We start from the raw sequence: 25,195 nt of genomic DNA, 5'->3' as shown, positions 1-25,195 counted from the left end.
GAAAACATTAGGAATAGTTATCAGTTCCCTTACACATAAGAGGAATGAAAGGAAGGATTTAACTGCTGTTTTGGCAAAGCGCACGACTCATAAAGCTGATGTTTTTTTTTTTTTTCTATAAATAATAAGAAAAGCTCTGTGTTGCCCCTACAAGATGTTTCCTTGGTTCTTCTGAGAGTGGAAGCTTTAAAAGGCATGAACAGGGGTGGCTGAAGTGTAGTAATCAAAAAAAGGAACAGAGGGGGATCCCAGACATGGACAGAATGTTACTCTTGGGGATGGCCTGATGTAAGGAACAGTGGAAACCCCCTGAATGGCTGGAATTATTTAGTCCTCAGTGAAATTGCTTGGTTTTATGGTTTTCATTATTTGAAATCAATTCATTGGGCTCTCTGATGCAATGTATTTGTTCTTCCCTAGTGCTTTTGAGTGCTTTGAGACTTTGTGTGTTCATTTATTTGTCTCTTATGTTGGATACTTAAATGAAAATTCTTAACAGCAGTTCAAATTATTTCCACTTAAAATTCTATATACATCAAAAACCAGACTTTAGATATGAACAATTAAAGACAGAAGTGCCATGTAAAAACCCCTTTTTAGAAAACTTGGGACACTGAGCAAAATAAAGGGTATGCCATGTGAGCAAATCATTTAAACACACTATTTATTTGAAAATGTTAAAACTGAGAAATGTTGTTGTTCTTTGAAAAATATTTACCCATTTTAAATTTGATGCCCGCAACACATTACAGAAATGTTGGGACAGTGAACAAAATGCTCCATAATGCTATGGAAATTAAGCACACAGTTGAAAATCCAGCATCTGCTATGTTATGAGGGGAATTAGTGCACATGGCATTGGTGACTTGCACCTCAGTGAAGCCACTGTTAAGGCTGAGCAGGTGTTGGAGCAACATGCTGCCATCCAGATGACATCTTCTTCAGGAGAAGTCAAATTCACATTCTGCATGAATTACAACAGCATGGCTCCTTAGTAAAAGAATTTGGGTGCTATACTAGTCCAGACCTGTTACACACTGAAAACAACTTGTGCAATATGTAATGAAAAACACAATAGCAGAGTCCCTGAGCTTTTGAGCAGTTGAAATCCTATAAAAAGCAAGAATCAGAATATAGTTCACTTTCCAAACTATAGCAACTGATCTTCTCAGTTCCCAAACACTTACAGAGTGTTGTAAAATTGTGATGCATCACAGTCGTAAACATGCCCCCATTCCAAAAATTTTGCATCAAATTGGGCAAATATCTCTCAAAATTTCTCAATTTTACTGTTTAAAATATTGTCTTTGTACTATTTCTTCTATTTCTATTTATTTATTGGTTTTATTTCATCATTATTAGAAATATAGCTATTTTACAGCTTATTGACCCATTAAGCATTCCACTTAAAGTATTTTCTATATTTATTCACTAAATGATTTATCCCTTAAAATGATCTGGAATCTGTTATGAAATACACTAATCCAATTTACACGGTGGTCTATGTAGTTACTGAATAATAAGCTTCAGGGTGTAATAAGCCTAGGGATTAGCAGGGATAAAATAATTGCACAACACTATATTATGGCTATGGAGCAGTTAACACTCTGAGCAATACCTCATCTGGAGAACAGGGACGAATCAGCTGTTCAGCAAGTGTTTCCTGTCTCCCACATCTATTTGGATGAAACCCACTAGGCAGAAATAAATCTTAAACAAGTATCCCTGCAAACAAGATGAATTACTCTCTACCAAATTCCCGAGATTTCCATGAGATTTACATGTCATGTTTTGGATGATACATGCGAGGATACGCTGGTGTGAATTTGAGAGTGTAATAGTGCACTGTTATTTAAACATGTCACATTCCATCTATGCTATTGCCCTCTGTCTATGACCTGGGAAAGGAACTGTAAAGGTCTGGAAAGCCTTAATAACTTCAGAGTTCAATCAAAGCGTTATGGAGCAGAAAAATGCCATATGTCAAGAGGCACTGTCCAGGAGACACATATGCACAGCTAGTTTTAATGGAATTTAGTCCAACATTCATATTCATACCCACAAGACTTTGGTGTTGTCCACATTGGAAGGACTGATGTTGCATAACTGCTATGTCCAATCAAACTCTGTCTACTTTTTTTGGACAAATGTGGCCTTCATTTTGTCATGAGTACATGTGTTTGGTCACTGTTCAGAACTGGAAATTCACTGTCTGACACTGTAAATGGATTCCATGTGCGATTGGCAGTGAAGTAGAAATATCCAGTTCTGAGGAAAAGCAAGTAGGAGGGCGTATAACGGCTGGGTCGTGCAAATAATGGTGCGTTCCAGATCACTCCCCCCCACAAGCTGGGATTTGGGAAAGCACTGAAGCAAAAGGCCAGCTCTGTCATGGCAGTATAATTCTATGTAGTTGCTTCAATATGGAGGTCAAAGAGAGGAAAACCCCATTACTATAATAATAATAAAGAGGAATATACACAATGTATAGGGCACAGTGGCAAACAGTGCATCAGTCTGACCTGTGTTAAGGTCAACCTTATCTTTTAGATGGCTTCCAAAGGATTTCAAATGATCAAAGAAGCTCTTTGATCATTTGAAATCCTTTGGAAGGGTGGCACGGTAGCAGGTAGTGTCGTAGTCACCAGGTCACCAGGTGCTCTGGTTTCCTCCCACAGTCCAAAAACACACGTTGGTAGGTGAATTGGCGACTTAAAAGTGTCCGTAGATGTGAGTGTGTGTGTGTCTGCGTTGCCCTGTGAAGGACTGGCGCCCCCTCCAGGGTGTATTCCCGCCTTGCGGCCAATGATTCCAGGTAGGCTCTGGACCCACCGTGACCCTGAACTGGAAAAGCGGTTACAGATAATGAATGAATATATATATATATATAAAGATATTTATCTTATAGTATAAATGTTCTATTGAATGGTCCTCATTAGAATATTTACGTGAAGCTTTCACAGAAAGGTTTGTCACACACTTTATTTACAAAAATATTTCTCAAAAGAGCTTTTTATTAGATGGTGTGTGGTTATATAACATCATATTAACTACTGTATTTTGGCACGTACTCTTAAGAGAAAAGCTCTGAAAGCAACTCATGTTTTTCTTACCGCAGCTGTATTTATTAGCAATGCAAACCCACTCTGTCAGAAATCTCTGTTACTAATTTATTACTGTTTTTTGTCATGTCTGCAATTCTGTTTTTCTGGAAACTGCAGTAAAATACATGATTTTCCAAAGAAGCCAAAGTGCCTTTGGAAATGCAGTTCTATGTGCATGTCTGACACAGCCAAACCATGTTCGCTTTAATACCCAGTACATTTGATAGATGACGCTGTAAATGTTCAATCATTCAATTGAACATAAATTGTTCAGCTGGCTTCCACCAGTCTCTGTGTAATTTCTTTGTTTGCCATGGACAATTGTGGTCATTAACAATCATGTTCTTCTGGCATGGATTTCATTAACCTCACCATATTCTGTGCACCAGGAATTAAAAGCAATGTTATCTCTTTTTTTCTATGTGACACACAAAAAGCATGCTTTTCATGTAACAAACCATCATGAAGTCTGCTTTAACATCCACAAGATGTCACTGGTGTGAGGTCATCTAAGAACTGCACGTTTTGTCTTCATTTCCCTTTAGGATCAAAAACTGGAGCTTGGCACTTCAAGAACATGAGTTGCAAAACGAGATCCATGCATTTTGTCTTTTGGTGTCTGTACTCCATGCTCCTTCCCTTATTATGTACAGCACAAGATGAAGACATGAGATTAAGTAAGATGCTTCTCTCATCTCCATTACCATCGCATGTAGAAACTTGTCTCTGATAACATCACCTAATAAATCCTGTTAATTAATCAAGCATTTCAACCTACGTATTGCTCACTTATGGAACTTTTGCACTGCATGGTACTAAGCTTAGCTTGGCTCTACTCTGCTTTTTTCCTTTTCCACTAGACAAATCTGGTACCTGGGAATGGGTACTTTTTTTAGTCCTTGCTTGCTTGTGGTTCCAAGCAAGCTGAGTAGGGACTAATGAAGTGAAGTGTAAACTTTGCAGAGTGCTGTTTAGCCAGAGAGACTTGTCAATCACCATAAAAAGCAGACTTCCAGCACAAACTAGGCATTTTTAAAATATCCACGTTACAGTAGTGCAAGGCAGCTTGTAAAATTACGCAGTGGTCTTTGAAGCGGTCTTTGAATGCTCCTTGAATCAGTGGCCCAAGAACGTATTCAGCAAGACCTTTATGATGCAACAAGCAAAAAAAAAAAAATCTCTACTGATCTCTCTGAACTGAGGGGTGGTTAAACATTTTCAGTCAAAAAACCCCCCCCAAAAAAACCAAATATGTGATGCATAAACAATGTTACCGCTTCCATTGTTGTGGTTTCCAAAGCCCGCAGTTCCCATTGGAGATGGTGTTTTTCAATGTCACTGGCTACATCTGGGGGAAGGATGGGGGCTGCTAGTGGAAAATTTACCAGGGAACAAGACCCAAAATAAGTGAGTAGAACCAAGTAGTCAAATAGAGTAGGCACCATGCAGATGAAAAGCACCATGGTACTTTTCCAGTGCTTGGTAACTACTCTTCTTTGCTGTACTCTGATTTTGGTCTATGGTATATGATACTTTTTCAACTAAACCCCCAACATGTAGCCAGTAATGTCACAAAACACAGTCACTAACAGGAAAATCACAATAATGGTGGGGGTAAAGTTGAGCATTGTTTACTCTTTGTGTATATGTGTGTTGTTTTTAGGGACTGTATATGGCTTAACTGCACACCAGTTTGGACACATCAGTAGAGTTTTTTTTAATCCTTGTTGCACCACCCAGCTCTCGCTGTAGTCTTTCATTGGCAACTGATCCAACAAATGTTTCTATCTCTTGAAAAAGACCATTTATGTGCATCTGTGGTTTGAATAGAAACAAATGTGATATCTATTGTAGCTTGCAGATTTTACAAATGGCTACTTTGTGCTGGATATCTGCATTTCATTGTGACTGACAAGTGCTCTGCAAGGTTTTCACATTTTGTCTCAAATTGGCTCGCTGGGAATGATGAGTGAGCAGGCAGTAAAAGAAAGTACCTGGTTCCAGGTAGCAGGGAACAAATTTCCCTAATGGAAAAGGGGAAAAAAAAGATTAATAGAGCCAAGTCTAGTCGAGTAGGGACCATGCAATGAAAAAGTACCATTAGTGTCAACTTTTCTTACTCTTTTACACACAATGGGTAAAGATGTGACACCCCTACTTCCTTCCCTTTCCAGGTTGCAGAACAGCCCCTAGTGATTTAGTATTCATACTTGATGGCTCATGGAGTGTGGATGACACAAATTTTGAGATAGTTAAATGGTGGCTAGTGAACATCACAACGAGCTTCAACATTGGCCAGAAGTTCACCCAGATTGGGGTGGTCCAGTACAGTGATGATCCTGTCTTACATATACCACTGGGACAACATTACTCAACCAAAGACCTCAGCCAAAGTATAGAGTCTATAGACTACATGGGGGGCAACACCAACACGGGAAGAGCTATCAAATTTACCAGTCACGAGTTGTTTGACCTGTCTGAGCGCGGGCCGAATGGGGTAGCAAAAATTGCTGTGGTCCTGACAGATGGGAAGTCACAAGATGATGTGCAAGAAGCTGCAGACGCTGCTAGGAAAAAAGGGATAATCCTCTTTGCGATTGGTGTTGGGTCTGAGACAGAGGAGTCAGAGTTACGGGCAATTGCCAATAAGCCATCCTCTACCTATGTCTTCTATGTGGAAGACTACAAAGCCATCTCCAGGATCCGTGAAGTTATTAGGCAGAAGCTATGTGAAGGTAAAACGTTTTCTTTTGACTTACTGATGTGTTTAATGCTTTGTTTTGTCATGTTTAGGTATGTGCTAACCCCTAGTTTGTGTTTTTTGCAGATCTTGGTATTAAATTATTCTGTTTTATGGAGAGTCTTTAGAGAGGAAGTTGCCTCTTTACAAAATACCTGTACAGACAGATTTATTTCACCTCCCAGAATGAGCGTGCATAATTTGGTGATTTTCACAGATGAGATCAGCACTTGATTTACACTTCTGCACATTGAAGTTTTCTCTTTCCACCTGGCTGGTAGTAAATTTAAGTGTGAAATGAAGACAGAGAACTGGAAAATGTTCAAAACACTCAAGTATCTGAAAGCACAAGCTCAATATTTTGGTCTCTTTATACAAACTAGCCAGGTGTATGACAGACAAAAATTAAAAATAAAAAATAAATTCTTTCTGCCCACGAGTTTCTCATCAGTCTGTGCCTTGTGTTCCAACAGCATCTTATTACATTAAATTTATGTCACTCAGGTGTCTCATGTGAGGATGCTGTTATGACAAGTTGGGTTTATTTTAACAATCATAAACCAATTAAGAAACCTACCTTAAAATCAGAACAGCAATATTATTAAAATGTAAAACATGACAATTTGACTCATCCAGTAATTCACAGTTCCAGCAAGTTTGTTGCAAAAGAAGAAGCACAAGCTGTACTATCTGTAAGATACAGTAGAAGCATTGTCATGAATTTTGTTGTAAGATGTGTGAAGAAAACAAACAAATACCAAGTACTCAAATGCCCAAGTTTTTACATTAATTTAATTCTAGGGTGGGTGGTGAGAATATATTTTACTATAGGGATTTTCTGTTCTAATCCTTGATTACTAAAAATGGGACCCACAAATATCTGAATAACAATAAAGGAAAACCTGACCTCTATGAAAGTGTGTGTGGAACCAAATTTTTTTTCTGGATTCTGTAGTTCTTCTGGACATTGTCAGAGTTAAGATTAAGATATACTTTGGAAGTGATGGTCATTTGTCTGTTTTTTTTTTTTTTTTTTACAATGCCTGGGATGTTCTTTAGACCGGCATATTTGCAAAATGTCCAGGGTTCCATGCCAAGGTCCTTTGCTACAGATTCCAAGGCCAAATGAAACAAAGTCCAGCATTCCTTGAACGTTTAAAGATTCCCAACCACTCTACCTGATGTTACAGAAAATTTCATTGCAATTTCAATGAAAAATAAAAGCTATGATTGAATAAATGAAGTACATAGATTGAGTCGGAAGTATAAACTTTATTTTAAATAAAAATGATTCTCATGTGGAGTTAAGATATACAACATATAGCATAAAATGTAATTTGCAACACTTTCATTTTCCATTTTAATATTCCATAGAAACTGTGTGTCCAACAAAGATACCAATTGACTCTCGGGATGAAAAAGGATTTGATATTCTGCTGCACTTGAACTTGGCCAAGAAAATCGAAAAGACAAAAGGATCTCGGAATGGACTCAAAGCCTACCAAGTGATACCCCCCTTGGATCTAAGTGAGAACACCAGGTACACTTTGGAAAAAAGTATTGTATTTTTTAAACACTATTTACACATTTTATTCAACTTCAAACAATCTTTCTATTTTGCTATTTATAGGATTTTGTTTCCTGATGGGCTTCCACCATCTTATGTGTTTGTGGCCACTCTTAAGTACAAGGGCTCTGTGCTGATTGAGGAGTGGGATTTGTGGAGGATACAGACAACTGACGGAATGCCTCAAATGGCAGTCACTCTAAATGGTGTGGACAGAACACTCATGTTTACAACTACCAGCAGAACACCGAGTGGAACACAGACAGTGGTCTTTAAGAAGCCACCTGCAAAGGTAAATGTCACAAAACAGCATCTATCTTAAATAAAATATTGTGCAAGTCAAAAAATAAAAAACAAAACAAACAAAAAAATTAAAAATTAAAATACTGCATAATTATTATCCCATCATTAGAAATTAAAGAACACTAGGTAAGATTAGGGTTTTATGGGTTTTGGGTTCTTGGGGCTCCCCCTAGTGTAATTCATTTTGACAGCATTGTACTGACATCAATGGTGAAGGGTGGTCCTACTCTCCTCCAAAAGTTCTATAGAGCAGTTTTTGCAGTGTTATGTTCAGAGTAGCAATAATTTGGGATTGGACTTCTAATTACTTTTTTACTGTTGATTACAACTGGTGAACTAGTCAGACATGTAGTGTCTTTCAAATATTTGTAAGTGGCTCTATTATTTTTAAGTACATAATGTGGGAAATCTGCATTCTATTTCTCAGCATGATAGTAAAATAGTAACACTGCCTTGCTTTGAAATTATAGTCAAACAGCAATGTATATCTGTGCAAACAGAAGCACAAATATACCTGCTGTTAGTAACTACTGCCACCTCATTCCCCAGGTCTCCGGAGTATCATAAAATTCCTTCATCAGAGTTTGGTCTTCAAAATGTTGAAGAACCTTCTTAAACAGTTGTTTCATTGTTTCATGCTACCTTCTGATGTTTTATTCTGTCATGGACACAGAAACTTTTTGATGAACATTGGCATCAGCTGCGTCTCCTGGTAACAGAAGAGGAAGTCACTCTCTACGTTGATGACCTTGAAATAGAAACCTTGCAACTGGAACCCCCTGATGGCATTTTCATCAATGGAAAAACACAGGTTGGGAAATATGTCAGAAAAGAAACCACTGTTCCGGTAAGCATACCAACCTGGACTGTAATTCATTTAATATCCACTGACAGACACAAATCATGTACACCATGCGTTAACTCAAGACAAGCATATATTACTTTCACTAAACACACACTTACGAACATCCTAGCAGTAAAAAGAGTTTGGTGAGCCATTGGGTGTTGTAGTGTGGATAAACATTACTTTGCATGGTAAGTTTAATAAAAGTGCTTAATTAGAAACTACACCATCATCCCCTTTTTGATAACAATCTCAACAAAATACAAACTTTTAAGTTTAATCAGACTACATTTTATGTAGCTTTGAATTTCTCAACTGGCTTAAAAATGCAACAAAATCTATGTTCAAATGTTTGCAGACAGCCATTAAAATGAGTGAATTAAGTGGATTTTTTTTTTTTTTGGTGCACCCACTCTGGACAGAGTTTTTATACCATGTTGTCTCTAGAGCAGTGGAACTGTGTTCTCTGGAGTGGTGCAGCAGGACTCAATATATTTGGAATGGGCTTTATAATCCAAAACTAATTATACATCATCACCAGATCTCACTAATTTTCATGTAGTTGAATGCCACTGAAACCTAACAGCCAATTTAATGTTAAGTCTAAAACAATTTGTGGAAGAATACATGCTGCTTCAATGAGGGTACAATATTTTAAAAGTCCCTACATTTCAGAAGGAATGTGGGAGACTTCATTTCTTAGCTTTAATTCTGAATACACTTCTGTAGTGAGAAACCCTTATTATGTGACTGCAAATCATGTTGCAAACCTGACTTGGTCAAGCAGATTTCTCAGTTACAACATCCAGAGAATTTGACCTTTTCTCTCTAGAGGGGTCATCCAGGTGCTTGTTCAGTCTCTCATTTCAGGATTTGACAACTGCAACTCCTTTCTGGCTGGTCTGAGAGCTTTTGCTAAATGTCCTAAATGTAAATTAACTATAACAGAAGTCTTAGGCACCTAAGATAATTAAATATATTTAAACTAATGCCTTCTCACATTCACACACAGAATATCACATTGACTGGAATAATGTTATTTGGTTTTAATCTAATGTTGGGTATTATTTGTTACTGCTCAGACAAATACCTTTTTAAACCTCCGGTGCTTAAAACTATATATATATATATATATATATATATATATATATATATTTTAAATAATCAAAGGATTTCCTCAGAATTACTTTTTTTAAGCTCTGACAATTTCTGCTAACTTATCTCTGAACAGTTTGAACTTCAGAAGCTACGAATCTACTGTGACCCTGAGCAGAATAACAGAGAAACTGCTTGTGAAATACCTGGAGTTGTGAGTACAAGAATTTTGGATGCTCCTATTTTGGCACTCACAGATATATTCCATCCCTTAAAAGTCACATTGTTTTTCCAGTATAACCCATACTGTGATACCAATTATATGAGTATATAAGGTTGTGTTAACTCACAAATCTTTTAAGGAATATCATGTACACTGGTGCTTGAAAATTTAGAATGTTCTATATTTCTAAATTTGACTTTAAATTCATCAGATTTACACACAAGGCCTAAAAAGAGAAACACATCAAACAAATGAAACAATAATATCAGACTTGGACTTTTCTTAACTGAGAAAACTGCTCCAGTGTTACATATCTGTAAGTGGCAAAAAGAGGTGAACCTTTAGGGTTAGCATATAATTTGGAGGTGAAATTAAAGTCAGGTGTTTTTAGTCAGAGGGATGATAATCACATGGAGGTGGGTGCCCTGTTTTATTTAACGATCAGGGATCTATCAAAGTCTGATCTTCACAACACATTTGTGGAAGTGTATCATGGCTCAAACAAAGGAGCTTTCTGAAACCATCTGAAGAAAAGTCATTGATGCTGGACAAGGTTAGAAAACCATCTCTAAAACATTTGTGTACTGTGTACAAATGGAGGAAATTCAAGACAATTATTACCCTCTCCAGGATTGATTGGCTAAGAAACATCACTTCAAAAGCAAGGCATGCAATTGTCCTTGAAGTTACAAATAAACCCATGGTAACATCTAAGCAAGTAATGGCTTTTCTTACATTGGCTAATTTTAATGTTCATGAGACCACCATTAGGTGGTCAAAATTTAGTGGGAACATATAGTTGCAGTTATAGCTGCACAAGAGTGTCACTGCAGGTACCGATAGCTAAGGTTCACATGCTTTTGCCACTCACAGATATGTAATTTTGGAATGTTTTTCTCAATAAATAAATCAAGTTTAATAGTTTTGTCTAATTTATTTTATGGGATTATCTACTTTTAGGACTAAAGTCTGCTTTTAGGTTAAATTTATGCAGAAATACAGAAAGTTCTAAAAGGTTCACAAACTTTAAAACACCACTGTATTAGCAGGCACTGAAGATATAATGTGCATGTTAATGCTTCCAATGTTTCTTCTGCCTGCTTCTCTCTCAGTTATCATAAAATGCATTCAAAGAAACTTCTAGCTATTTCAAGTTTACTAACCAAGCTTGCAAAATGCAGAAAATATCAAAAGTCAGTGGTAAAACAAATTTACAGAGAAGATACATTTTCTTTCTGGCTAAGATCACATTTACATTCTTAAGCAATGAGTTTGCATTACACTTAATTAACCTGTGCTGATTTGCTGCACTTTGGCCGATTACATTATTTCACTCCTTTCATTTGTAGGATGGAGAGGTATGTATTTTGACCAATGTCTTTGCTCGCTTGAAAAAGTAACTGCTAAGCTCATTTTCAACTGCAGAGGTAAGACTCCCTGTGTTGTTCTTTAAGAGTGCCAAAATATACTGAAAACAGCTGTCTCAACCGTGTCATGCCATTTGATTTATTAAAGTTAGAAAGGCCAAAAGAACATACATTAACACCTCAAAAGCCAGCACAGCCTGGTAAAACCCCTTAAGAAGCCTCTTTAGAGGCTTCAGATGCATGTCTTTTAAAGGAACAATATGTAATACTGACAGCAGTGTTTAAAATGGCTACCAAAGTCTAAATTCAAAATGTGGAGAGAATTCTGTCCTGTCCCCCTCCACTCCTGACGAAAAACTCACGCAGGTTGCCAGGTTGAGGAAACCTACAGGATCGAGTGCAAGACGTGACCAAATCAAGACATTGATTCCTCACCTTGGTTGTTAAACACACAAACCACAGTTTTTGCCTTGAATCCATATATCTGTACTGTTGCTGACCATATTCGGGACGGCTGAGGCTTTTTAGGTCCAGTAGTATCTAACTTCATCTCTGTTCGCTTGCTCATTTCCATGGCTGCAGCACACTGTTTTTGCTTGCTGCTATTGTGTTTCATACCTGGCAATGCAGGAAATGGAAACAGTACTGGGGAAAGGGCAGTGGGCTGGATCAAAGGCTCTGCTCTGTACCAGACCTTCCTCGAAGGAAAACATACTGGCTGTAGCTCTGCTGTCAGAGATGCCAGTGCTTCAACTTAGCATGTTTCCTTAATCTTTGATGATACAATCAGGTCATTTTATAATGTAGTACAAGATTTATATTACATATTGCTCCTTTAAAGCTTTATTTGAACTTTCAATTGGTCTCTGTTGGAGATTCTCTTTTATTGCCTTATAACTTTCATGCCACATAATTCTCAGTCATGTAGACAGATCTAATTCAAGAATGTAAAAATCCCTTAAGTGTTCTATCTTCCCACTGAGTGAACTTTAATACCACATTTTGCTATGGCCTCTTTCAGTGCTGCTATGCTGTATTTGTGAATGCAGATATCATAAACGCGCTTAAGAAACAGACAAATGCCACTTTGTACAATATTGAAATCAACTGTATTTCACAGTTTGGGAAATATGAAATAATATCTGGTCTCTTTGGAATTCCTTCAGTGTGCTGATGTATTGGCTGACATTAATCCAACCACAGAACCCTGCATATGTCCTCCTGGGGAACCTGGAGCTTCTGGCCCAAAGGTTAAACATTTAACCATTTTACACTTTGACAAAATGCCTTGGTTAAAGGTTAAAGAAATTTACCTGTAGACTCTCACAGTGTTTAAAAATACCACTTAACTTTTCACTGCATTACATTTACACAGAAGTCTCCTTAAGGAATGTTTAAAATTTATAAGGTCAAGTCTATGCTTGAAAACATATGCTGCTTTTCAGTGGGAGATCACTTTAAAAGATAATCAGCTTTCTAAAATGCTTAAGGCTTATTCTTTTTTACAGTGTATTTTTATATAACTGTAGTTTAGAGGTCCACGGAGCTATTTCTTCTTATTAACCATATTGTTATTCTGAGCTGTGTTGCTCTTCTTGATTATAGATGTCATATTAAATTCAAAAGCTAGTAATTTAAATCTAAACAAAGCAGCATCCAAACAGTACATATGTACAGCCTTATTTTAATTCTATTAAAAATAAATAAATAAAAATAAAAATTCTTGTCTTTAATAGGGAGAGACAGGAAAAACGGGGGAGTCCGGCAGACCTGGCCTTCCTGGTGCTGATGGTAAGCCTGTGAGTACTACGCAGTTTAATACAAACCTCAAATCAGATGGAGCACTTGTAGTGCTGGGCAGGGTGCTAAAAGACTGAAGGATAATAATGTATTTTTAATGATGTAAGATCATTATAGAAGAAAGCAGTCAAGACTCCAGGAAATGCAAGGCAAAAACATATCACAAGTGATCCTGTTCTGATTATAGTGTCAAATTCATTTTACTTAGTAGAAAACTACTCATTACTACATATTTGCCCGCTACAACACTCATGTTGACAATCTACTCCTTGATCTATATATGGCTGTTTATGGTGGTTGTATGTGCAGCTGAACACATCCCAAATCTCAAGATGTGGAAGCCATTTGTCCACCTGTAGACAGTCCAGAGTTTAACTTCTCAGTACTGAATTTCTTATGGCTGTATTTAAATATCATATATCAGTCAAGCTTGACTCATTTCCAGAGAAAATTAGCACCAACCAATTATGATTTTCTGATCCAATAGAAGAATGCAAGATGGTGAGATGGCAAGAAATTTTTGCAACTGATTAGAAGTTTATTAAAATGTGCCTTCCAGGGATTCTAAATTAATCTGAATTAATTCAATCAGCATTTAAGGTTCAGAGCTAGGGTGGGTTCACTTGAATCATTTAACAAATACAGTGAATCATTTCTGAGTTACCACAAACTGTTGATGGGTGGCATTCATAAACATCCTTAAAAAATGAAGGCTGATTTCAGAGGCCAATATATAGTTTACTGACATTAATATTTACTTATAACATGTAAAATAGGTCAAATGAAGCACAGTAGATAACCCTGTTGCTTCACATACAGGAAAATAGGGTTTAGTTGGTATATGTAAATAACGTGCATGCCAAACAGTGCACATATTAAGAGACTTTAACATGTATTTTGTATTGTTTATCTACATAGTTGTGTTTTTAATAGTATGGTTGTATGACTTTTACAAGTTATAAATTACATATATTTTGAAATTATTTGCAATAGAAACTTTAAAAACTGTCCCCATTACTCATATTTTTCATAACTACAAATTACTGATGCCAGAGAAGTATTGCAACAGTTGGAGAATGAATAAATGCACTTATTGCAACACAGTCTAACATTTCTGCAACACATGGTCCTTGACTCCTTAGTTAGATACATGCTCTTGCCAAACAGTTATTGATTATATTGGTAATAATTCTAATTTCTAGCCCATGGCTTAATACATGCATAATTTAATAGGAACAGGGGAGGCTTATTTGTAGATTGGGAGGATCAAAAAACAACAACTGGAAATGCTTATAAAAGAAACAGAAACTTGCATAATCAGTGTTTCCATAAAAGTGCTATACCAAGTTATTGAAAGGAGATAAATGGATAAAACTGATTTGTATGCCATTGTGGCTGTCTTTGTAGTTTTCTTTGGCAAAATGAAATCTTGACTGAAAAAGCAATACTACTCACAAAGGAAAAGTGAACATTTTGTAGATATGTGCAAGGAACAAATTCACAGACTCTACTAGTTATGTAAAGAGAAAAAAATGTTACGTTAACAAATTAAATGCTATGAATCTAAACAACAATGATTCATTAAATAACAAACATATTGAACAAATACCTATGATATTTCAACAAAAACATATGAAATAGAATTTTCATAAACAGCAAGCGTCACAAGTTAAACACAGGAGAGCGCAAACACTACTGAGCTCTGTTTTAGACTTTTTTTTTTTTTTAATCAAATTTTGACAAGCCAATTGCTCCATGTGAATGCTCAGTAGGATAGTTAACTATTAATCCCACAGCAGTCTCACAAAGAAGGTAGAATTGAAGACAAACAACCATCTGTCACTTACAGGGAGGGAAAAAATGGCACATTGAAAATGTTTTCATTATTTAATAAACAGAATATTGCATTTAACAAAATCAACAAAATACGACATTTGAATGGGGCTATGTCTAAAATTCAGCATACAATTAAAGATGTGTTTTACCCAACTGTTCAAATTCTACAGGCAGTTAAATTAATACTTTTTTCCATTAGCGTCTTACATCTGTAAAGTTATGTGGTGCATTAAATTATGTCTCCTTTTCCACATTCGATCATAATATCTAAGGTCAACTTACTGTAAGGCTGTCTGTCTTAATACAAAGAATAATTCTTTGTTGGCCTCCATGCCCTTTGCGCGTTGGCAGTTGGACAGAGTGTCAATCCTCTCACTTGCCTATCATAAACTGAGGAGGACTGTACAGCATTCACAAATGTCAAGAACTCTCTTGTACTAAAAGGGTCTGGTTATGAAAAGCAAGATTTAGATTTAGTTTATGTCTCAAAGACAAAGGAATGAGTGTTATCCTCTCACTGAATAAAGGATTGCACAGATGTTAATTGTAGGCGTTTACAGATATCAAATGCTAATAATATGCTACATGTTCTAGAGAAATTATGCATAAAGCATTCTTGGCCTTTATATTAAACTTTTATTTCTGGATGCCCTTTTTAAATATTTTTTGGCAGGTTTTGCTGATTTTAAAGGTATAAAAACTTTAAAAACAGGAAATTTAAATGACATATTTCAGCACATTTTAATGTATAATTAATACATATTTAGAGGGAACATGACTGCAAAATGTGGGGCATCAGGGTTTTTTATTTATGTATTTATTTTTATTCTGTCACCATTTAAACCTCAGAGAGCAAACATCCCCCACTATCAGTGGAACTATGGTCCATCATACAAACATGATCTGAACAGAAGAGTCACTTGAAGGACAATTGGTTTCTATTTCTATTTGTTTTGTTCTGTTTTTTCCTTTTCTCATAGTAATATGTTTATTGCAGGCAACGTACTTTCAGTTATAATGTCAAAACCTACACTGACCAGAAAATCCCATACATCTGACACATTATCCTGAAGCAGATATGCTTAATATCTTGTATTGTGTAACTGATATAAAGATTATTCTACTTTCACACTGCTAGATTTCAAGGTCGCCTATTAAATGACACCTTTTTCTAAATTGGAGCATAGATATTGTCCAGTGCTACAAGAATTAACTAGCAATAGCTACTAAAAGTTTCTTTTAAATGATAAAATTCAACGGGCCTCTATTTCTTTTTGGACCAAATATTGAACATTTCTGTCACTGCTACAAACAATAGAAAAATGCATTTATATATTTTAAAAACAATGAAGAGAAAAATTAATTGTTTAATGTTTAAAAGACATGGAGAGGAAAATATGCTGCATGTTTGATTATTGACTGCTTTTAGATATGCATTTCAGAACTCAAACAGACGCCAACTAAACACTGAATGTGACAACAGTGTAAGAGCACATCCTAAATTAATTTATTCAGTTATAACACTCCACCTCAGCTATTAAAACAAATGTGGTGCACTACTACTTGTTTCTTGATACATTTACAGGACCTTATTTATTTATTTATTTATTTATTTATTTAAGGGTGTTCCTGGATCAAGAGGTATTCCTGGCCTTCAAGGTCCTCCTGGCATTGTGGTATGAATGCAACAGACAACAGGCTCAAATTATTAAAGTAATCACAGTAAAGCCTTGCTGAATATAAATAATATGGGATAATTTTTTCCTGTGTTTAGGGGCCTCGTGGAGCAGATGGGTATAAGGGAGAAAAGGGGAGCCCTGGACAGCCTGTAAGTAATTGTTAGTTTATCATATTTATTTTGTAATTCCTCACCATGTACATTTACTTAATGATATGTATCTGTTTCTTGCTTTTCAGGGTGAAAGGGGAGTCTCAGGGTTACCTGGGCCACCAGGTCAACGAGGTGATAAGGTAATATTTTCTTTAAAATATATTTACAATATATTTCCAAATTTATACACTTAAAGAGTATATCAAATAAGGTCATGCAAAGATATTATACAAGGGCTTTCAGACATCATTCAATCATGCATTCATTATCTGTAACCACTTATCCAGTTCAGGGTCGCGGTGGGTCCAGAGCCTACCTGGAGTCATTGGGCGCAAGGCGGGAATACACCCTGGAGGGGGCGCCAATCCTTCCCAGGGCAACACACACACTCACACATTCACACCTACGGACACTTTTGAGTCACTAGTCCATCTACCAACGTGTATTTTTGGACTGTGGGAGGAAACCGGAGCACCCGGAGAAAACCCACGCGGACAAACAACCTCCAGGCCCCTGGACACTACTACTTCGACGCTACCTGCTGCGCCACTGTGCATTTTTTCTGTTAAATATGTATTCTGCTTTTTTGATTTCCTTTTTGCTAAAACCTGCATTTAAAGGAGACGTTTAAAATGATACACAAATGCTAACTTGTAAATACCTATCAAAGTGGATTCAGAGAGTCTTCAATCTTAGCCATACTGCTTTAGGCAACCTTTATCCGCCATATAACAATATAGAAAAAAGGCAGCAAGTGAACAAGGCACACACACACCAAAACAAAAATAGTAAATAAACAATACACCACCCCTCCTCATCCACCCCAACATAACATTACACAAAATGTCCCAAAAATAACCCCAAAACAGTGAAGAAGGGAAGCCAAGGTGCATGCTTGGAACTCCTTGTGACACCCCAGCCCCTCCCAAAAACCAGCACCCCTACATTATTAAAGAACTGAAGGTTACAAAACAGCCATTTATCCTTATTTGAGTGCAATTTCAAATGTGTTCTGAATATTTGAATATTGATATATAAATATTTTTTTTATTTATTTCCTCACAGGGGGTTACTGGCTCTCAAGGTGTGCCAGGGATTCCAGGCAAAGATGGACTAGTGGTAAGTCAAACCTTTCACTAAATACTTTCTATATGTTGTGTAAAATTGTAAAATGTTTACCTGTGTACAAAAGAAATGAGGATAATGGGGATCCTGAGTAGTGCAATGCACCCATGTCTAAATATATAGGGAAGATTGTGCTTTTGCCACAGCTTCTCCCAGCTCAGCAATGCAAAAAAAAACAAAACTGCACTATGTAAATTTTGGATGAGGGTAGATCAAGAATCCAGCTCTAAGAATCCTGAGATACAGTACCTGTAGCTCCATTGTCATGCACATTACTCAGTTAAATATGTAAACGTGTACTTTTGTAATGTTTAATACATAATTTATTATCACTGTCCAACGAAAACATGTTAATAACTTGTAATAAATTTAAGTAAAAACCTTAACTTTAAATGGAAGCCAATGTAAAAAGATTTTGTAATTTTGTAAAATATTTTGTAAAAAAAGTAATTTTGGAGCATTTGTACCAGTTCATACATCATGACATTTTCCACGCAGTATGAAAGACTGCTGTAGCATTCAAATGATGTGGTAAACTAAAGATTGACAGAATATGTTTTTTTTCAGTTTCAAATGATCTAAACTTCAAGCAATTCCACTGTTAAAAACTACTGAATTAACTAATTATGTTGCAGAAGTGAATGAGTAATCGTGTTAAATAACCGTAATGTCAATACTGACCAAAATAATCATTATGGTTTTTGCAGTTATTGAGCAGCCCCAGCTAGGCGTTATGAAGAGTGATCTTATGAAGAGCGATCAATGTTTCAAAACATAATATAAACCCAACTTCCTGAGTATTCCTGAGTTTCCTGAGTATTCAGAGGAAATCTGTCTCCATTTCCAGACATTACACATATTTTCTGTTACAGGGTGAAAAGGGAAGCAGTGGACCTGCTGGTCCACCTGGATATCCAGGGGAGAATGTATGTATGCAGTTCCATCATTTATGCTCATAATCTCTGTTCGGTAAATATGAGGCAATCACCTGATCTACCCACCGCGCAGTGAACTTTGGTTTTTCAACAGGGGCCACCTGGAAGAGATGGAAACAATGGCATTCCAGGAGGGATTGGTCTAAAGGTTTGCATTATTTCAAGTTCTCAAAGAAAACAAAACAAACAAAAAACTTTATTAATTTAGGTAGTCATGCAAGATATTTGGCATTACATTGCTCCAGTGCAGCGTCACACCAAATCCCATTCATTTTCAATAGGAGGTGTTGGCCCAGTCAGTTGCACTTGTGATGCATGATGGGTGATAGGTCTGATCACGGCATAAGTGATCACAAAACCTTAAACAGAGATGAATTTTGCCACCTAATCTGGCCAACGCAATGTGTCTATCCAATGAGAAGACGACTCATTGTTGAGTGTTGAGTCCACAATACAATGAGTGAAGCATTTTTTCCATGTTCAATATGGACGAGATATTTGATGACAAAGGGTACACCTTTATTACTCCCACATACAGCCAGCAGAGGAGAGGTATGCATTCATGTCCATTAACTGTTGTAATGCATTCTTTCCTATTTGTCCAACATTTTAGAGCCAGCTTTTGAAGCAAATCCAGTAGATCCCATGTTATTCCCAATTCTCTGCTGTCCATGCTTGGCTCCTTAGACACTGAAATTTTTACGACAGGAACTTTTAAGACCTCAATCTTCCAAGCATCATCTCAGAAATGTTACGATATATTAAATTTGACCCACTGCAACTGGTGCAAGGGTGTGTGCACATAAATGAGGAGACTGCAGTGCCTGAGCCTCACGTGTTTCCCCCATGCCCTGTCGCTCTGCATGGTCATGCATCTCTAGTAACTTGCTTCATACAAGGCAAACATATTTGAAGGTGCTCTTGCAAATTAGGCACAAATCCACAGGCATTAATCCCTCTGGTTCCTCTGCAGGGAACCATAGAGAGAGTCAAATGGCCCAAAACTCATATTAGGAGCTTGTGTCAAGTCAAAAATAAACACATTTAGATTCAGTGCAAGTTTCCACACCTTTTACAGAGTCCTACAGTATTGTGCAAATGCACCTGAATTAGAATACAGTAGGACAGTTCATTTTTAGAGTTTGGTCTCTTAGAGTATTAGCATATACACTGAACGATAAATGGATTAGAAATGATCAATGGATTTTGTCAGCTCCACGGACCATAAAGGAGCACTTTGAACTTCTACAATTAGAAAATGACTGTAGTCCACCTATTTCTTTGCACATATATCTACCGCCATTTCACTCTGTTTTTCAATAGTCACAATCCCCACAGAGCAGGCATGATTTGGATGTTGGATCATTCCCAGCACTGCAGTGACACTGACATGATGTTGGTATGAGTGGATCTGGAGGTGGAATTTTTTTTTTTTTTTAATAAACACACTGTCCACTCATTTGTACACCTACCTCATTGTCCACCTTGTAGGTGTAAAGTCAGAGACTATAGCTCATCTGTTGCTGCACAGTTTTTGCTGATCGTCTTCTAGTCCTTCATCAGTGGACACAGGACGCCACGCACAGGACGCTGCAGATATTTTTCTGATTGGTGGGCTATTCTGTGCTGGTCCTGTGAGGTCGCTGTCCATTAAAGAACAGAGTGAAAGGGGGCAAACTATGTAGTTCTATAGTTACATACTGTAATCCATCTGTTGCTCTGCATACAAAGTCATACAAAGTGCTCCTGTATTATCAGTTGATCTGAAAGAATGGACAGTGAGTGTAGAAACAAGGAGGTAGTCATAATTCTATGGTTGGTCTGTATATATATACACTCAAATTACAGACCTCCCTAGGTAAAACAAATCCAGCTTTGTTCATTAGAATTTGTATAACAATGTTCTTCTCTGTACTGAACAACAATTTCAGTTTCCTGGCTTCTTTAGAGAAGCAGATGTTTCTTGTTATTCTGAGCGGTTCATCACAAACCACAAATCCTGAATGTTACACTTTGAAGCTTTGAAATGCAGACTCTTTAATATTCACATTTTCTGTTTTCTCAAATCCAGGGAGAAGCTATGGGAATAAGTGGTTTACCTTCAGAGCCTGAACAATCCTATAACTATTATATTTTGGCAGCAGTCCGCTAAATTCTCACTAAATATTCCTCCATTCAACTAAGTAGTCTCTCCTAGAAAGATCTTGGGTTATGCCTAGTTCAGTGTCTTTCTAAAACTCTGATATTTCTTGTGTTCCTATATTTCTTTAGGGAGATAAAGGAGATCCTGGCATTCCTGGCCTAGACGGAACACAAGGACATGTTGTAAGTATATGCTACCTGGTTCACACCTGTCTAGCAGTCATTTCCATTATGTTGATAAATATATTTTAACATAATTAAATGCTATTCTAAACTTTTTACTCTTAAGCACGCTGATCTGATCTGGTAAAGAGCATTAGTGAATACATGTTAGAGGGCTAGTGTTGGACAGCTGAAATCCTCTGTGTAGTAAGTGAGCCTGTGAGTGACTCAGCTATCCAGCTATTTATTGGAAAGTCAGTTTACTAGCCAGGAGCATGGTCTGAGTCACAGATTTGTGACCCCACTGAGGGGATTCCACAACAAAGTCCATTTTAAAGTGAAGACAGTGCTTAATTTGAGCCAGATCCTGTTGAAACAAGATCCAGCACCTCTTATCTTTGGAGCATGTGTTCCAGAACCTATTTACATGGATCCGGTGCCTCTGCATTTTTATATTAGACAATGATGTCTTCAACCCCTCCCATTCTGTTCATAAAACACAACTGTAAACCCATTCCAGATTCATCACGGTCCTTGCTCACTTGCTAGATAACTCCACTTTGGGGCCCCCTATCCCACTGTATACAAATTAAGCCAAGTGAAGGCACATATCAACCTTAATTTGCTTGCTACTGACATTGTGCAAACCTTAACCTATTAACCTTAGTTTTTGTCAAAGACAGGAATGCCTGCAATTGGGCAACTCTTAATGCTACTTATTGTGTACCTTATGTTATTTGAAACTGTTTTATAGAACAGAAAGTGGAAAAGTCCTCTCTGTCATTTACTTGGACAAACTGTAGACATATGTATTTCATAGGCCTACAGTTTTGCTAATAATACATTTTATTTATAAAGCGCTTTTCAATTACCCAAAGCGCTAACAATATTAAGTCGCAGAACAAAAACAGACACAGAACATCAAAGGACAAACAGACACAGGGCAGTAGGAAAATTTACAAAACCGCTTACACACAAAAAGTAAAACAAGGCTACATAGAGGCCAGTGAGCAGCACTGAGCCAAAGGGTTAAATTGGGTCCCAAGAATAACAGTCATTGTAAGCTGGAACAATTTTAGTGGCTGGTAGCCTAGTGGACCAGCAGTCCGCAGGTCACCAGTCACAGCCGGCGGACATTGAGGCCGTGCTCCCCCCAGCCACAGCACTTAGCATGCACTTATCAGCTGAATCAACAGCAGCTAGCGCAGGTGTTTATCAAACATACCCTCAGCCCACATCTGTAATAGCAGCTGCCACAGCAGGACACCAAACACAGGCGGCAGGCTCATTGGTCCATAATCCCAGTGCACAAAACAGCGATGACAGCCAGGCACATGCCAAACTGTGGCGATGGAAACGGCCCCCACGGTCAACAGGTCCAGCAGTTAGCATCAGAGATAGCACACAGCTAACCTCCAGGCAGCGAGAGAAAAAAAAACACACACAGGTTTGATCTTGGAGCAGAGAGTAGCAGAGGAGACTACCCCACTGCACTCAGATACCCTCACAAACAGCCGTAAGTTAAAAAAAACTACTAAACCATCAAATAAACGTAACACAAGTAATACATGGGCAGAAACTGCAGTCACAATATGGACGCCAGCGTGCCTTAGCCTAATAGTTGCCAGTGGACTATGAGACTTGAATGATTTCACTGAGTGATGTGCAAATAAATCTAGTTGCATATACCTACTGGACTTGAGAAAAAAAATGCCATTAAAAGTATTTGGCAGGAGAAAAACAGGTTTGTCCAAAATAGACACAGGGCGTCAGGAAATTAGTCCCTAGACATAGGTCTACTACTCAATTTTTGTAGACACACTATTTACACACTGAGACATTGTGAGGAAACACAAGTGTGACAGTCTTATAGTGTGCAGGTCTGACTTGTTACTAATAGTTAATTTCTAATTTACTTCATATCATATATGATCCCAGAGTGATGGATTGTGTGTTAGTTGTGAAGGACATGACAAGAATTTTTCAATGATGAACCAGCCAAGTGGCATTAATCAGCTAATAAATGGTGCAAACTACTGTTAGATGCCAATATTTATCCCAGTTTGTACTGCTGCTGTATATCAGTGAATTAGGCTGAACTTTCGCAAGGAATTTGTTACAGCACTGCACTGTATATTGTGTGCAGTGAGAAATGATTTCTGATCTACTTTCTTATTTGTGATGATAGAGCTGATATAATAGTGATGAGCTTTAATAAGCTGTTATAAAAAGAACCAATATCCAAGACATGCAACTTCCAAATTTTGAATCATGGTACACACAACTTGGGCAAGGCCAAAAATCTCTATACCCTTTCACACCAAGTATGGGAATAAAGGCATGCAATGGTGCACTGTCTTCAGTGTAACAATGTGATATCACATTTACATATACCTTTTTCCTACAAAATGTTCAGCCATTATATGTCCTTGAAGAATTAGACCTATAAAGAAGGAAGGAGCTTTATTTTGCAACATGTTTCCATGTTCCTTTTACTATTCCCTGATGAGCAAATTCTGACCAAACATCTGCTTCCGCTTATCATGGAAAACGTACAAATAAGCTATTTCAGCGTGGCTTTGCTGGATGTACTGGAATTATAAAGAGTTTGTTTGCTCCCCTGTTCATTCACAAACCACTCTATTTACTGTTTCCCCAAATGTATGCTCTCAAGAGACCATTAAACGCTTACTCAGTTTCCCATTAGTCTATAAATGAGAAATAATCACTGAATAATACAAAGTTGATGTAAAATACAGCAATCATTCTTGGTAAAGTGAATACACTTGTGGCCTGCTACTGAATTAATGGCTTGAATATATGTGTGTGGTTTTTTAAAAAATCTTTTTGCAGTCTTTAACAATAAATGTATATTCAGTAATGTTCAATTAATCTATTTAATTGCATAGAGTTATATATGCTCAGGTTTTTAATAGTCTAGATATTGATAAAAATACTGTTCAGTCCTATTAGACACCATTAAGTATTCACAAAGATAAAATGCAAATCTTCATATAATCAAAAATAGTTTTTACAGGGCACAACATAAGCAAACATTAGGGTGGACCATTATAAAACTCGTGTTTTGATCTTGTAAGCAGAGCAAAAAATAGTTTTAACTTACAAATTCCTCAGATGTTTTGACCAGTAATGAGATTATGTACCTTTTAGAAAACATTGAAGAGAAGGGAATGTTTTTAGCAGATATTACAGAGGCACATGTATTAAATTTCAAAAAGAAAGTGTGGATCACTTTGGGACCACTTCAGGATGATAAAATTTGGCATATGCATAATAAGTTGCAGGTGGTTTTAACTTCCCAAAGTTGTCAAATATAGTTCAATAAATAATTAAAAAGCTGAATATACCATAATTCACTGGAACACATTTGTCTGATTTGATTTCTCACCAAAAGAGGCATTTACTACATTACATTACAGTTTTGTGTTTACATAACAGCTAATTTAACATTTTAACAGTAAGGAACAGTGGAAATAGATACCATGAAATTACATATAATAATGTATAATTTAAAATGTTAACTACTTACAATGTTTCTTATATTTTATTCTTATATAGCCGCTGTCCAGTTAACACAGCAGCTGTCCTTCATATCATGTGAAAATTTCATGGGGAATGAACCAATTGAAATGCTCCAAATTTACTTGGAATTAAATTATTTTACATAGACCTCCACTGAAAGTTAAGAAAGTTTATTCCTCCTTCAGTAAAGTTAATATTTTGGGAGATTCATATTTTTTATTGGACAGCAATGATATGTAGTACCACAAACACCTATGTAAAATAATTTATTCTGCCCACAGTAATGTGCAAAGTCAAAGAGCACTATATCATATCTACAACCCATTTTGCGAGAAATGTGAAAGCTGAGGATAATAATTGTTAAAGTTCTTTCATGATAAAGGACTTCAGCTGTTTGCATGCACAAGATAACTGCCGGCATTGTCTTGCTGAAAAAACAGTCCTACGTTAAAATAAGTTTACAATTGTATAGGTTTTTCATTCATTCACTCATTCATTATCTGTAACCGTTTATCCAATTCAGGGTCGTGGTGGGTCCAGAGCCTACCTGGAATCATTGGGCGCAAGGTGGGACTACA

The 25,195-nt window shown here is 36.9% G+C and overlaps 1 protein-coding gene across 2 annotated transcripts in view; it reads left to right on the top strand.

Moving 5' to 3' along the window:
* The window catches only part of col21a1 (collagen, type XXI, alpha 1), a 42,444-nt gene that overhangs the window by 602 nt on the left and 16,647 nt on the right, over window positions 1-25,195 (top strand). For both annotated transcript variants that reach the window (XM_066679993.1, XM_066679994.1), the window contains exons 2-16: window positions 3,650-3,781; window positions 5,279-5,839; window positions 7,219-7,384; window positions 7,475-7,703; window positions 8,388-8,561; window positions 9,790-9,867; window positions 12,410-12,493; window positions 12,980-13,042; window positions 16,502-16,555; window positions 16,654-16,707; window positions 16,797-16,850; window positions 17,776-17,829; window positions 18,708-18,761; window positions 18,865-18,918; window positions 21,042-21,095. In XM_066679993.1, coding sequence (XP_066536090.1) covers window positions 3,682-3,781; window positions 5,279-5,839; window positions 7,219-7,384; window positions 7,475-7,703; window positions 8,388-8,561; window positions 9,790-9,867; window positions 12,410-12,493; window positions 12,980-13,042; window positions 16,502-16,555; window positions 16,654-16,707; window positions 16,797-16,850; window positions 17,776-17,829; window positions 18,708-18,761; window positions 18,865-18,918; window positions 21,042-21,095 — 1,833 coding nt within the window. In that variant the 5' untranslated portion in view covers window positions 3,650-3,681. The remainder of the gene's footprint in view (window positions 1-3,649; window positions 3,782-5,278; window positions 5,840-7,218; window positions 7,385-7,474; window positions 7,704-8,387; window positions 8,562-9,789; window positions 9,868-12,409; window positions 12,494-12,979; window positions 13,043-16,501; window positions 16,556-16,653; window positions 16,708-16,796; window positions 16,851-17,775; window positions 17,830-18,707; window positions 18,762-18,864; window positions 18,919-21,041; window positions 21,096-25,195) is intronic.

The sequence above is a fragment of the Hoplias malabaricus genome, chromosome 8 (assembly GCF_029633855.1).
Source record: "Hoplias malabaricus isolate fHopMal1 chromosome 8, fHopMal1.hap1, whole genome shotgun sequence".
Taxonomy (NCBI): domain Eukaryota; kingdom Metazoa; phylum Chordata; class Actinopteri; order Characiformes; family Erythrinidae; genus Hoplias; species Hoplias malabaricus.
Note: the sequence above shows the minus strand (reverse complement) of the source record. Positions and strands in the feature narration are given on the sequence as shown.